At 45.3% G+C, this 16276-nt stretch overlaps 1 protein-coding gene across 1 annotated transcript in view; it reads left to right on the forward strand.

Annotated features, from left to right (window-relative positions):
* Positions 1-16276, forward strand: part of LOC126237005 (GRIP and coiled-coil domain-containing protein 2-like) — a 323096-nt gene that overhangs the window by 231262 nt on the left and 75558 nt on the right. Inside the window, exon 16 of the mRNA XM_049946730.1 lies at positions 7587-7800. Coding sequence (XP_049802687.1) covers positions 7587-7800 — 214 coding nt within the window. The remainder of the gene's footprint in view (positions 1-7586; positions 7801-16276) is intronic.

A 16276-nucleotide genomic window follows, 5' to 3' on the forward strand; every position in this document is an offset into this window, starting at 1 on the left:
GACGCTGGAGGCGTCTTTGACCGTAGTCAGTCGGCAGTGTACACTCGGTGTGTGACGGTGGAACAATGTACAGGTCCCCATTATAATAATTTGCAAGTGACCAGCAAAAATGAGTTATTCTACTACTTTTTTATATAAACATGAAGAAGGAAGCACATTGAACCAGGACATTTCCGCAGCTGACGAAACAGCATTATGAAATCATACTTTCACTAGACGACTGAAGCCAACACAAAAAAGTCAAATATCATCTTATAAACATCCACAGAAAAGTGAGTACTGTCACGAAATATGCTAAATTCAAGTATATAAAAATAGTGAGCATATTTCATACTGGCCATCCGAGGTGATCACACACCATACTAAAGAACAACGAGAATGACTCTTTCACTAATATGGTAGCCCATGGTGCCTCGCTCTATGTAAATGCCATGTAAACCTCACGTAAAGGGTTGAGACAGCAAAACATCATACTATATCACACACTGATTACAATTCTGACCAATATCTGAATTAAATACATTACCATATGTCTATTCTGTATGATATCTCACCTGATCCCCTAATAGTTTTGAGCAGTGTACAGTAATTATGGGCACACAAAGTTGTTTCCATACTTTAGAATTTTTTGCTTCCATATCTCATGTGACAGCTACAATATGAACTCCAGCTCAATCAAGTTCTGTGATGGTTTCCGCATTAAGTTGCTTGCCATTATGACATGAAAATACACTGGCTGCTTCCAATTTGAAAATGTCATGTAGACTGCCTGCTTGGACCAAACAAAATGGTGCAGTAGTTAAGACATTTCACTCATAATCTTGTTCTCTTCCCCCTGCGGGTTCGAGGGTAAGAATAGGCCCGCAGTATTCCTGCCTGTCGTAAGAGGCGACTAAAAGGAGTCTCAAACGTTTCGGCCTTAATGTGATGGTCCCCATTAGGGTTTGATCTCCATTTTTCCAAATTACACAGAAGTACGAGCCTTTTGGGGAAGGACACCTTACGTGGTGCACCATCAGTCCTCTGTGCCCTAAGGCCTTGGCACTCTTGATTGTCTTGGCGTCGTAACTGCGCCCTCCATCCGTCATTTTGGGCATACACACCTGATGGATTGTGTACGTAACACCCTTGGTGCGTCACCATCTGCACCCACGATCACTATGGACTACCCATGGCACCCAAAATCCAGCACGGTAGCCAGCCCGTTGTGGTGGGGTCGTCATGTACCCTCTAGGTTGTAGCCCCCTGACAACACAGGGATCGTACTGCCGATGCCTGAGCTGACACCTCCCCACGTAAGCCAAGGAGTCGATGCTCGTCTCTCTGGGGCATCAGGACTCCCGGCAACGGCCATCCTGCCAGGTGGCCTTTGCTGTGGCTGGGTGGCGCCCGTGGGGAGAGCCCCTGGTCGGAGTGGGTGGCATCGGGGCGGATGCCCTGCAATGAAGCGGGTGAAGTCTCAATCCGGTGGTCGCACGACCGCCAACGTCTCTAAGCGCGGTAAGACAGAATTTAATGCTGTGACATATAACCCCAAATCGTTCCCTTCCCTAGCCACGCCATGGGAGGAATGTAGGGCTGCGGACAGACAGGAGCCGTATTCACCGCGATACCTTGTGTGCAGCAGAACCGATGGGGATTCGTTTTTGGGGACTAAGACTCTCTTCTTTGTTCACCATCTTGAAGATAAGTTTGGGGAAGTGGCATCTGTTTCCAAAATGAGGAGCGGGGCTATTTTGATACAAGCAATTTCATCTGCACAGTCACGAGCGTTACTCGCCTGTGAGATGCTCGGTGACATCCCCGTTCATGTCACTCCCCATAAGTCCTTAAATTTGGTCCAGGGGATTATTTTTCATAAAGATCTTCTGCTACAGTCTGATGACGAGCTACGGGAGAACCTGGCACGACGAGGTGTGCACTTTGTCCGTCGTGTCTTTAGGGGGCCCAAGGATAATAGGGTCGCTACCGGTGCCTTCATCCTGGCCTTTGAGGGTGACTGCTTGCCTGAGAAGGTCAAGGTCATGATCTACCGGTGCGATGTCAAGCCCTATGTCCCACCCCCTATGTGATGCTTCCAGTGTTGGAAGTTCGGACATATGTCCTCCAGATGCACTGCCAGCCCCACGTGTCGTGATTGTGGACGACCTTCACATCCTAATGCTCCATGTGCTCCGCCTCACACCTGCGTTAACTGTGGGGAGCATCATTCTCCCTGCTCGCCAGACTGTGCAGTCTATCACCAAGAGCGGAAGATACAAGAAATTAAGACCTTGGACCGTTTAACTTACCAAGAGGCAAAGAAGAAGCTAGAACGACTCAACCTCACACCTCTGTTGAGGAGTTATGCTACCGTCACACTGCCGCCACCAGCTCCTGCACAGACTCCCTTCTCCATTGGCCCACAGAGAAGTCCAGTAACGTCTGCCCCACCGCTGGGACAGGCCACTCTCTCTTCCACTGCTCCCAAAACACCCAGTTTGGGAGCAGTGCGCCCCAAGCAACCGGGGACGTCAGTCCCCACCTCTCAGCCGGAGCGGCAACAGCCCTCTCCGGCTCCTCAGCCGGGGAAGCGACAGCTCTCTCCGGCTGCTCAGCCGGAGATGCAACAGCCTCCTCCGGCCTCACTTGTTCGGAAGGGATCTCTTGGGGGAGTCCCTTCCAAGGACTTCCCCAGTGTCTCACAAGACACTAGCCAGTGGCTGAAGAAGCCACCAGCTGCTGGTCGAAGGGCTTCACGCTCTTCCTCTGTTCCTGATAATGCATCAGGAAAGCCCTCCCAGCATGCCAACCCTCCTCCCAAAGACAAGAGAGAGAAGAGGAAGCTCTCCAAGAAGGATAAGGACCCAGTGGTTCCCGCACCAACGCTTCCTGTCAGCTCAGCCTCTGAGGATGAGGTCGAGCTCTTTGCGTCCCCTGATGACCTGGATCTCGCCGTCTCCTCAGAAACAATGGCCGTAGCGACGTCCGTCACTCAGTCGGTGGCGGCATGTGACCCTGCGAGGTAATTTGCCTTTTCAATGCCTGAATGCCCCTACAGGACACGCTTTGTACCATCCTCCAGTGGAATTGTGGCGGTTATTTTAGCCATCTACCTGAGCTACGTCAGCTTCTAAGCATGACACCTGCTTTATGCATTGCCCTCCAGGAAACCTGGTTCCCGGCAATGCGGACCCCTGTCCTCCGTGGATACAGGGGTTATTACTGCAACCGTAGCACATACAATAGTGTATCAGGTGGAGCCTGCGTGTATGTCCTTACCTCTGTATCTAGTGCTCCTGTGCCCCTTCAAACATCATTGGAAGCTGTGGCTGTCCGCGTAAGGACTACCCAGGACATAACCGTCAGCAGTATCTATCTCCCTCCAGGTGGTACAGTCTCCCTGACCGAATTGGCTGCACTTGTCACCCAACTTCCCACGCCTTATCTTCTCCTTGGGGATTTTAACGCCCACAATCCCCTGTGGGGTGGATCGAAGATTACTGGCAGAGGCAGAGATGTCGAGAATCTCATCTCCCAACTCGACCTCTGCCTTTTAAACACTGGCGCTGCCACGCATTTCAGTGTGGCGCATGGCACTTTCTCGGCCATAGATCTGTCGTTGTGCAGCCCAGGGCTTGTACCATCAGTCCACTGGAGAGTCCATGACGACTTGTGTGGTAGTGACCATTTTCCCATCTTCCTTTCACTACCCCAGCGTCGATCCCATGAACGCCTGCCTAGATGGGCATTTAGCAAGGCAAACTGGGAAACGTTCTCCTCTGCTGCCACTGTTGAATCTCTCCCCCACGGTACCATCGATGTGGCGGTTGAGACACTGACTGCAGCGATTGTTTCCGCTGCGGAACGTACCATTCCTCGTTCGTTAGGGTGCCCCCGGCGAAAGTCAGTGCCTTGGTGGTCTCCGGAGGTCGCTGAAGCCATTAAAGAACGTCGGCGGGCTCTTCAGCGACATAAGCGGCACCCGTCTTTGGAGAACCTCATTGTCTTCAAACGTCTCCGTGCACAGGCACGGCGGCTCATCAAGAGGCGGAAACAGGAGTGCTGGGAGAGGTACGTTTCCACCACAAGTTCCCATACTTCACCCTCCCAGGTGTGGATGAAGATTCGGTGCATTTTTGGATTGCAGCACTCTACAGGTGTCCCAGGGCTTACCATCAACGGGGCGGTATCCACCGATGCCGATGCAATCGCCGAGCATTTCGCACAGCACTATGTTCGGGCCTCTGCGTCGGGGAATTACCCGCCTGCGTTTCGCACGCTCAAAACGCCGGGAGGAAGACAAACGGCTTTCTTTTGCTTCTCGCCACCCTGAGACGTATAACGTCCGATTTAGTTTGTGGGAACTCCAAAGCGCCCTGACACTGTGCCCTGATACAGCCTCTGGGCCAGATGGCGTCCACAATCAGATGCTCAAACACCTGTCCCCGGACTGTCAGCGATGTGTTCTTGCCATCTTCAACCGCATATGGGGCGATGGTGTCTTTCCGTCGCAGTGGTGAGAAAGTGCCATCATTCCGGTGCTTAAGCCTGGTAAAGACCCACTTCATGTGGATAGCTATCGGCCCATCAGCTTGACAAATACTCTGTGCAAGCTCCTGGAACGTATGGTGAGTCGACGGCTGTGTTGGCTGCTCGAGTCTCGGGGTCTTCTGGCTCAGTGCCAGAGCGGCTTCCGTCAGGGCCGTTCCACCGCCGATACTTTGGTCTTCCTCGAGTCTGCAATCCGCACTGCTTTTTCCAGGCGCCAACACCTCGTCTCCGTCTTTTTCGACCTCTCCAGAGCATATGACACGACGTGGCGGCACCATATTCTTGCCACGTTGCACGGGTGGGGTCTCCGGGGCTCTCTCCCCATTTTTATTCAGAATTTTTTATCCGTTCGGACATTCCGCGTTTAAATTGGCACATCCCATAGTCCCATAGTTCACTTCATATCCAGGAGAACGGCGTTCCACAGGGCTCTGTATTGAGCGTGCCCCTTTTCCTTGTGGCCATTAATGGCCTTGCAGCAGCAGTAGGGTCGTCTGTCTCACCCATGTTATATGCTGACGATTTCTGCATCTTTTTCAGCTCCTCCACCATTGGTGTTGCAGAACGTCGGTTGCAGGGAGCCATACGCAAGGCGCAGGCGTGGGCCCTAGCCCATGGGTTTCAGTTTTCTCCTGCGAAGACTTGTGTTATGCACTTTTGTCGGCGTCGAACTGTCCATCCCCACCCTGAGCTCTATCTTCAGGATGCTATGCTCAGGGTTGTTGACACTTACCGTTTTCTGGGATTGCTGTTCGATGCCCGGCTTACTTGGCTTCCACATATTCGTCAGCTCAAGCGTCAGTGCTGCCAGCATCTGAATGCCCTCCGCTGCCTGAGCAACACAACTTGGGGTGCAGATCGTAACACGCTGCTGCAGCTCTACAAAGCCCTTGTGCTTTCCCGACTGGATTATGGGAATGTGGCGTATGGCTCAGCGTCGCCCTCAGCGTTGCAACTGCTGGACCCCGTTCGCCACTGTGGGGTTCGACAAGCGACAGGAGCATTCCGCACCAGTCCTGTTAATAGCCTACTTGCTGAGGCTGGGGTTCCTCCGCTCCACATTCGGCGTCTACAACTCTTAGCCAACTATGCTGCCCACGTTCGTTGTTTGCCTCGTCACCCTAACTACCGTCTTCTTTTCGTCAATGCGGCAGTCCATACCCCACACCGGCGGCCTCGATCGGGCCATACCATTGGGATCCGTGTTCGGTCACTCCTTAGTGACCTCGAGTCTTTGCCTCTTCCATCTGCTTTTCAGGTCCACCAACATACACCACCTTGGTGTATTCGTCGGCCGCAGCTTCGGCTGGAGCTCTCACAATGGCAAAAGGATTCAGTTCCTCCTGCAGTCTTGCGCCGCCAATTTCTTGCTCTCCTCGACGCATCCCGCGATTCGGAGGCTATCTATACAGATGGCTCAATGGTTGATGGCCGTGTGGGGTACGCTTATGCTCATGCGGACTATGTAGACCAGCGCTCCTTGCCGGACGGCTGCAGTGTTTACACCACAGAGCTAACGGCTATTTTTCGTGCCCTTGAGCGTATTCGTACCAGCACTGGAGAGTCTTTTGTCATTTGCAGTGACTCTCTCAGTAGTCTGCAGGCTCTTGACCAGTGCTACCCATGCCATCCCATTGTTGTTGCCATCCAGGAGTCCGTTCGTGCTCTTGAACAGCGTGGACGTTCAGTGGTGTTCATATGGACCCCGGGACACGTTGGGATAGCGGGAAACGAACACGCCGACAAGTTAGCTAAAGCAGCCACCCGCAAACTGCCGTTGGAGATTGGCCTCCCGGCCACTGATCTACGATCGGTGTTACGCCGTCGGGTCTTTGGGATGTGGGCAGACGAATGGCGCACTCTGTCTGTACCCAACAAGCTGCAGCGTGTAAAGGAGACCACGACCATGTGGGGTTCCTCCATGCGGGCCTCTCGCAGGGATTCTGTTATTCTCTGTAGGCTCCGCATTGGTCACTCCTGGCTGACGCATGGTCATCTGCTGCATCGAGAGGACACCCCTCGTTGTCGCTGTGGTGCAACCATGACGGTGGCCCATCTGTTGTTGGAATGTCTTCTTTTAACCGCTCTCAGGCGTGCTTTTAATCTCCAGGGTGATTTATCATCTCTTTTAGGTGACAATGTCTCTATGGCAGGGTGATGTAATTTTATTACATCACCCTCTTTTGCGCTGTATCTTTTCCTTAGTTTTGTGTTTTAATTCGACTCCACCCTAGTCTTTTAGGCTGGAGGTTTTAACGTGTTGCAGAGTGGCTGGCTCGTCCTATTATTTTCGTGATCAGGCAGCCACGATCCTCTGCTGTACAATTTTAATTCTTTCTACCTTTCTTCTCTTTGTTGTTTCTATTGCTGTGCTCCGTTTTCCATGTTTCTTTATTATTGACCTTGGGGATTTTCTTTCCCTGGAGTTTTTATCTTGTGCTTCGAATGGTTTCACTGTGCTCTGTGTGTTTATGAAACAAGGGACCGATGACCTATGCAGTTTGGTCCCTTTAATTCTCAAACCAACCAACCAATCTTGTTCTCTGTCTCTAATGACCGTTTTGTCAGTGGGACATTAAACCCTGAACTCTCTGTTATGTCCACACAGTGAGTATCAGATTGTTAGATGAACCATAACTCAAGTGACCTTCAATGTGGATTTCATCAAAGCTTAGGAAACACTTTTGCTACTACTGGACATTTGAAATATTTCATCAGTTTGGGGAATGTTCAGAGCAGAAAAAGTATAATTCTTTCTCCCACAGTAAACATATACTTTTCAGACAAATCTTTCAAAGTTAGAGCATACTTCTTTTGCATCTTGAGAAGAGACGGAATTTTATCTTGTGTGAAACAAGATTGCTTTCATTACCTCACTTTCAAATTATTATTCCTCCCTCTCTCCTTTGCATCATATTCCACATTTGAAACCTTTTAATTTTAGATTGAGTTTCCAATCATTTATGCTGGATAGAACATAATTTTATGTTTAAATAAATGTGCTTATTCTTGTTTGTGCATTCAGAATTCATTGTTCTGAAAATGTTTTACAGCACAGAGATAGCTTTATTGGAGCAAGAACTGTCATCAGTCCGACAGGAGCGTGCACAAAGTGCAGATCAAGTTCAGGAACTCTTAAGCACAGTTTCGACTCTGCAACAGCAAGTAGAACAGTTACAAGAGAAAGCACGTGATACAGCTCTGCAACATGCAGAAGTGCTTCGTAACCAGAAGCTGCATACGGACACACTTGTGCTGTGTTATAAGGTATCAGTATTTCTCTCTCTCTCTCTCTCTCTCTCTCTCTCTCTCTCTCTCACACACACGCACACACACACACACACACACACACACACACACACACACACACACACATGTGTGTGTACCCACACACACACAACTTTGAGCAAATATTATATGAATTAATCAACAAAATTGTAATTATGGAGAATCTTAGATGAAGAATAATTGAGAGCAAAGACCATCACTCACCTTGAATGAAAGCCAAGGTGCAGACACACTTGTCAAAAGATTGTAATTTGTAGGTACTTTGCATACCAATAATGGAAATTCCTGGATGGAAAAACATATAAAATAGAGAAACGCAACCACTTGCCTACAGAGCACTGGTGAATGGCTCACACAAACACATAATAGAAAACATTTAACACTGGCTTTTGAGCTCTTTCTCTTATTCTAGTAAGAGTACACATATTCACACATGCAACCATACAAACACCCAAACATGCACACACGTGTAGATGTCTGTGTGGTTGCGAATGTGAATGTGTGTACTCTTAGCAGAAAAAGAGCAGGAAGTCGAAAGCTAGTGTTAACTGTTTTATATCGTATGTTCCTGTGTGCCACACACCAGTCCTCTTTACGTAAGTGGCTGCCTTTCCCTTATTTTTGTGACGGATGCTTTGCTTTTGTAAGAGTTGACTAGTGGTGCCGACGGTTTTAATAGTAGTCACAGTGGCACAGGTGGGCTATTTATTTTCATATGTTTGCTGGAAGCTCCAAAATATGCTTGTGTCAAGAGACGTGAAACCATGCAGTATGTAGACTTGGACCTTGGAGCTTTTGAAGTGCTTATAATTCACTTTAGGAATAAAGACAGAAATGTTAAATTGCCGATGGGCATACAAAAAAAGAAAGAAAACTCAATAGATTTTGGAGGCTTTTTGAAATAGAATACACACACATTCCTGTGCACGCACACACATACCGCCCCTACATGGTGCCATCTGGATGCACAGTGCCAGTGCTGCATTTCAGTGTATGAACTAGGTTAGGGCAGGGTCAGTAGAAGGTGAGAGAGGTGGGAGACAGGTAGAGGGGTTGGGGGAGGGTGGATAGCAGCTTGGGAGGAGACATCCGGCGTACTGGCCAGGAATGTGGGTGGACAGATAGCAGGTGCTCTGTCTAGGCATGCAATGCACGCTTTTCAGAGCCTGTGGAGAGTGGCACACACTGAAGGTGACCTGCTGACACGAATTAGGAGGAGTGGCAGGACAGAGGAAGGGGAAACTGTTGCTTGGAGGGTTTGGTAACAGTGGCTTACCAGAAATTGAGGACAGGACCATTAAGGAAGTGAACGATATGTTTGTAGGATAACTCCTATCTGCCTAGTTCAGAAAAGCTGCTGGTGGAAGAAAGGATCCAGATGGCCCAGGGTGACTGAACACCACTTCAAGAGCAGTGGGAAGGATCTGGAGTCAGATATTGGGTGATGGAGGAGGAGTACAATTTCATAGTTGATTCTTGGGTGTGATGGAAGGATTGGTGGTTTGTGATAATACAGCCCACGGATTCTGTTGTATTGCATTCAAATAAAATGTACATCTTGAACTTATTTCCAATTCCCGAAGACCCCTCTCCGTGTGAATCGAATGTGATTCATATTATATAAACAGCAGCAGCTATTTGACATCCATTGTTGGATAAAAGCCTTGTATGGACTTTCCACAACACTTTGGTTTTCAGCAATATGCATCTGTAGTACCCCTGTTTTGTGTGTGTATGTTACTTCCTTATGTATTGGGATCCAGTAACAAATCTATCTGCCATCAATTTTGTAGGCTACATGTGCTACCCTTGGCAATTTCATTTCCGTTACAATAATAATTATGTGTACCACTCTGCTGTGCTCTGATTCATTTCTATTTTCCTGTCTCTCCAAGCAATTGCCAATATACTGTATGTATCTCCATTTCTCACTGAAAAACTGTTTTTACTGTTTTTGCATCAAAAGTCCATGTTTCACTATAAAACCAGAAAACCTGTCATGATTGTAATTTTGTAAGATTGTTTTGATACATAGTTTTGAAAGTCTTATTTAGTTTGCTGAAGTCTCTCCAGACCATTTTTATTCTTCTTCTTCTTCCTTTTTTTGCTATCTAGTCACTGTTTTCAGTTGTTGTAAATGAAAAATCTCGTCAGTTGGTTCTACAACTTAATTGTCAGTTTGTAGTTTTCTTTTGGGCAATAGGAGTTAGGACATACCCTCTCCTATTACTTACACACACACACACACACACACACACACACACACACACACACCAATGGTTGCAACGCTCAAGAGTGTGTGCAACAGGGGTACACCCGCAGAAGTGAAAGGGTTAATGTTTTAACTGCTACAGGTATGTAACATTTAAAGAACAAGGAATGTGCCTAAATATCAAAATCTCTGTACTTCTAAAGAAGAATAAACTAACAGTTCATCAAAAGTGGAACAATAGTTCATTTCTGAAAAACGAAGTTTGTGCACTGGGCACTGAGTGTCACAAGTTCAGGCTGCCACCATATACTCAGTTATCCACACAGCCTGCCTCACCTTGTGCTAATATTTCTGGAGTTTTGCAATAAAGACACCTGGTCTTTTTCCTGACAAGACAAAACAAATACTGTGAGTGTAGAAAGATCCAGGCAATTAATTACATAGACACAATAAATACAGTGGGTGAAAGAAGATCCAGGTAGTTAATAGAGACTTTTAAACTTCTTCCCCCCTGACAATGTAGCAGCACATCAAAGGGTTAGTTACATTTCAGATATTTATTATACACTGTAAATAGATATCTGTTAGCAACTGTATTACGTGAGAGGCCTGACTCACTCTGAACTGATTATTTTGGCGATTCGGCTGTGATGGTATTTATTACAAACAGATATAAATAGCTTTGTTTGATTGGCTGGATGTTTACTGTGTTTTCATTTCTTTTTGTATTTCCTGTAAGAAATATATATATTGTAACACCTGAAATGCTAAGTCTCTAAGTTTGTCAGTGCTGTAATTCACCTAGAAAGTGAGTTCAAAATCAGAAATAGTACTGTGTACATGTGTTGCATGTATTTTCCATCTTTCTCATTGTACAGGGATTTGTACCAGCATAGGTGACATTAGAAGTGTAAACTTTTTTCTCCTCACATACATATATTTTGGCAGTATTTTTCCCATCTTTGTTATTTAGTTGACAGTAGGCAATAATTTTTCTTTGTGTGGTAAGTCACAAATATAGTACTGCACATAATGTTGATTTGTATGTTTTGCATTCAAAGCTTTACTCCATAAAAAACTCCATCAAAGTAAATAATGTTCCAATTTATATGATAAGACGGTTCTGCTATGTAAATTTCCCATGTTCAGTAGCATACATCTCTGCAAGTTTTTGTATGAGAAACGCATGGCATTCTGCTGTTGACATAATATTTTAATATATTAAAATGCACAAATCCAAATTCTGAAAAATGGACTTTCTGTATAATTTCTTTTTCTTATGGCCGATTCAGTTGAGCTCAGTAGCATGTGGCAGAGTTCAGCTGCCCCTTACCTGAGTCTTAAGCAACAAGTTGCAATTTCTGGATTACTTAATTGGTCATCTTTATCATCTCAGTCATAACTGTTGTATGGAAGGCAACCAACATCCAAGTTTCTCGTGTGTCACAAAGCATGATTGCCAAGTATTCAGTTTCTTCTGTAGTGTTGGTAGCACAAAGTGGTTGTTCCCTAATTTTGAAGCCAGAGAAATTAGTCTGGGCTTTAGTACCAGTTTTTTGACCTAAAATTTTACTTGTTGTCGATTGAATAAATTGTTTAAAAAGTGCCCATTCACTATAACAGGGCTTTTGTCAGTGGAAAGTATTTGTTATATGTGGTTACATGTCTTGCATACAGTACTAACTATGGCATATTTCTGTGCCTGACATTTCATTTTCCAATGCTGGAAATATAACGGGCTATTACATCTCAGAAAGGAGCTACAATCTCAAAGAAGCCCAGCAAGCTGAACTGTTTATATGTATCCCGGCAATGTTCAGTTCATGACTTCATCAGACCGCTGTCTCACCCTTAGTCAGTTACATCCATGTCATAGGTGAATATAAAATTTCTCAATGCTTTGTTGGCATATTGCATTGTTAATTTGATCTGATATTTCTGTTATGCTTCAGTCGTGAGTTGAACTTATTATTGTATGAATGTCATTGTTTCCTTTCCGTGATAGTATTGTTTTACTTGCCCCCACAAGTCAGCCCAATTGTCTCTGAGGTGGATATTACTGTAAAACTAAGAATTTTCCTTCATTTCATGGACAGATATTACTTTAAACAAGTACATTTTTTCTGTTATATTCCTTATTTTCCAAATATCTAATTATTTATACTTGGCTACTAGTGGGGGGGGCGGGGGTGTACCTGATGTGTTACAAAGAAGTAAAAGAACGGTACATTGGCTTCATACCAGTTCGAGAAGAGTGATGATTGTTATCATTCAGATGATTTTTATGTTCCTGAAGATCACCTACTGACTCACTTGAGAATAGAGGAAATGATGACACTAAAACTGGCATACCTTACCATGCCAAGATGAAATGTTTATGAACTGTTTCACTTGGAGTGTCAGAGCACCCATTTGTGGTACGAAGAAACCACAGAAAAATATAGTAAAAATTGGTTTGTGGTTATGGTTAGGCCCCAACTGATGTTACGTAATGATCCAGGGCCAGAGGGAATATGGTGTTTGTTTTACAGCACTGGGATTTTTGACGAGATTGCAGTACATACCAAAAGGAATAAATTAAAGAATCCTTCTTCTCCAGTTATAAACATACAGAGAAGACTGAAATTGAGGTGTGGATCGGTTTGATGGTTCTATATTCCATTTTCAAGTCTGGAGGTGAAATATCGGAATCACTTTTTGCAAATGATTGTAGTGGACATTCCATTTCTTGTGTAACCATGTCTCTAAAATGATGTTAAGTTTTACTGCAGGCTCTCAAATGTGATGGTGTATCTACTCGCTAACAAAGGAAAATAGATGACCCATAGCAGCTGTGTCTAACATTTTCAACGTCTTTATTTCTAACTGTCAGAAGATATACTCCATCGGAGCTCATATGTATGTTGATGAGAATCTAATCCCGTTTAGCAGCAGATGCTGATTCAGAATATATATGCCCAAGAAACCTCTTAAATATGCATAAAGGTTATATCTCATAAATGCACACATATCATTATAAGGTGAAAGATAGCAATGAAGCAACACTATCAGAAGAAGGAGAAAAGTTCCAAAAGCCAACCCAGCCTGCGATTCATCTTTCCAGATCTATATACGGAACAAACAGGAATAGCACAGCAAACAATTGGTTTTCCTCCTTTGAATTGTGTAAGGAGCTGCTAAAAAACAAGTTGATGTATTGTGGAACTCCAACAAAAGAGAAGTTCCAAAAGAGTTTCTTCTCGACCCAAAGAAAGAAGTGGGCTCCAGTATTTAATATTTCAGTAACGATCTTACACTATTGTATTTTGTTCCAAAGAAGTCTTAAGGCAGTTATAATGCTTTCTTTAATGCACAATTCTGCATATACCGATGAAAAAAGCAACAAACCGAAAATTATTAATTTCCGTAATGCCAAGAAATCTGGCGTAGAGGCTCTGAACGTGAAGTACAGCAACTACTCAGCTAACTGGTGAATGAGCAGGTGACCACTGGCAATATTTTACTTTTTAATATCTGTGAGCAGAGCTGTGCAAATGTGTATGTTACATATTTACATAAGGGTACAATGTCAAGATTCTGAACTGAACTGTTCATGAAAAGCATAGGAATGAGCTTAATCAGAAGACATATACAGAGAAGGCTTCAGATTCCAAACTTAACATATGAACTTAGGAAAACTATTTCAAATATTTTGGGTGAAGAGCAGCGAGATGGTGATCCAACAAAAAGGGGAAAAAGCGACGAGCTAGAAAAGAGAAAAAACCTTTGTTAATGTCCCTACACACTGAACAGAATAACGGTATACAAGTGCGTGAAATGTAATAAACCCAGTTGCTCAGTGTTTCATGTCCGCAGTTCGTGGTCTTTGAATATGTCTGCTTGGGTCTGTATATGTGTGTATGGATATGTGTGTGTGTGCGCGAGTGTATACCCGTCCTTTTTTCCCCCCAAGGTAAGTCTTTCCACTCCCGGGATTGGAATGACTCCTTACCCTCTCCCTTAAAACCCACATCCTTTCGTCTTTCCCTCTCCTTCCCTCTTTCCTGACGAGGCAACCATTGGTTGCGAAAGCTAGAATTTTGTGTGTATGTTTGTGTAAGAGGGAAGGAGAAGGAAAGATGAAAGGATGTGGGTTTTAAGGGAGAGGGTAAGGAGTCATTCCAATCCCGGGAGTGGAAAGACTTACCTTAGGGGGGAAAAAGGACAGGTATACACTCGCACACACACCCATATCCAGCCACACATACACAGACACAAGCAGACATTTTTAAAGGCAAAGAGTTTGGGCCGAGATGTCAGTCGAGGCGGAAGTAAAGAGGCAAAGATGTTGTTGAAAGACAGGTGAGGTATGAGCGGCGGCAACTTGAAATTAGTGGAGGTTGAGGCCTGGCGGATAACGAGAAGAGAGGATATACTGAAGGGCAAGTTCCCATCTCCGGAGTTCTGACAGGTTGGTGTTAGTGGGAAGTATCCAGATAACCCGGACGGTGTAACACTGCGCCAAGATGTGCTGGCCGTGCACCAAGGCATGTTTAGCCACAGGGTGATCCTCATTACCAACAAACACTGTCTGCCTGTGTCCATTCATGCGAATGGACAGTTTGTTGCTGGTCATTCCCACATAGAAAGCTTTACAGTGTATGCAAGTCAGTTGGTAAATCACGTGGGTGCTTTCACACGTGGCTCTGCCTTTGATCGTGTACACCTTCCGGGTTACAGGACTGGAGTAGGTGGTGGTGGGGGGGGGGGGGGGGTGCATGGGACAGGTTTTACACCGGGGGCGGTTACAAGGATAGGAGCCAGAGGGTAGGGAAGGTGGTTTGGGGATTTCATAGGGATGAACTAACAGCTTACGAAGGTTAGGTGGACGGCGGAAAGATACTCTTGGTGGAGTGGGGAGGACTTCATGAAGGATGGATCTCATTTCAGGGCAGGATTTGAGGAAGTTGTATCCCTGCTGGGGAGCCACATTCAGAGTCTCATCCAGTCCCGGAAAGTATCCTGTTACAAATGGGGCACTTTTGTGGTTCTTCTGTGGGAGGTTCTGGGTTTGAGGGGATGAGGAAGTGGCTCTGGTTATTTGCTTCTGTACCAGGTCGGGAGGGTAGTTGAAAACAGCTTTCGCATCCCGCAAGGTCTTTTATACACTCCAGCTGTGGCAAGCGGCAGGCATAGGTCCATAGCTGTGTTTAAAAATTTAAGGACATGTCTTGCTGGTTTAAACACTGTGTCAGCACCATGTCTTCTGAGTTTTCCGCTGATACGATCTTTGACTGATTTTACAAATGGGAGAAAAACTTCCCTTTAGTTGGTAATTTTTCATTTGAAGCTCAAGATCTTTCAGGGTGTAGTGCCCTATTTATCTATCTGTTGGTATAGCTGATGCTTATAAAGGCAGCTGTCCAATAATTTAGCTGATAGTACTGTGGCTCACAGATTCTTTTAGTGTGGTCCACTGATGTTTTGATAACTCCTCTTTTCTGTTCGTGATGATGATAGGAATTTCTGTTAAGGTATGTACTGGTGGATTGGACTTTCTGTAGACTTGGTGTTCTAAAGTTCCCTCAGTTTTTCTAAATATCTGTACTTCCAGAAAACGAAATTTGACCTTCTCTCTCTTTCGCCATAGTGAACTGTGTATTAATTGCAGTTTGCCAAATCTTGTATATCTGTAGTATCAGAAGAAAAATTCACTCAAGGAAATTATCAAACTGAGACAGAATTGCTGGCTAGAGCTTACCTTCAGGAGCTGAAATTCTGCAGGCATGTAGAAAAGACCATCATATGAAACTTCCTGGCAGGATAAATCTGTGTGCCACATGGGGACCTAAACACAGGACCTTTGCATTTCATGGGTAGTTGCTCTACCAACTATGCTATCCAAGCATGACTCATGATGTATTCAAACAACTTTACCTTCACCAGGAATTCATTTCCTACCTTCAAAACTTAGGTCCTGTGTTTGAGTTCCAGTCTGGGAGACAGTTTTAATCTGCCAAGTCTGTATCAGCAGATGCTCTGCTGCAGAGTGAAAAATTAACTCTGGAAACATTGTCCTAGTTTTCAGAACTAATAGTTTCTTCGTCGTAGAGGACAGAGAGAGATAGGTTGGCCAAGGTTAAAACGTCACACAGACCCTAGACTGAGAGTGACATACCTGTTGTCCATTTCATCCTGGATTCTGAGTGATCTGCCTTTTCTTTATAAATTCCCCCACCTATCTGTCATTTTCCCGGAAGAAGA

Source organism: Schistocerca nitens, chromosome 2, assembly GCF_023898315.1.
Source record: "Schistocerca nitens isolate TAMUIC-IGC-003100 chromosome 2, iqSchNite1.1, whole genome shotgun sequence".
NCBI lineage: Eukaryota > Metazoa > Arthropoda > Insecta > Orthoptera > Acrididae > Schistocerca > Schistocerca nitens.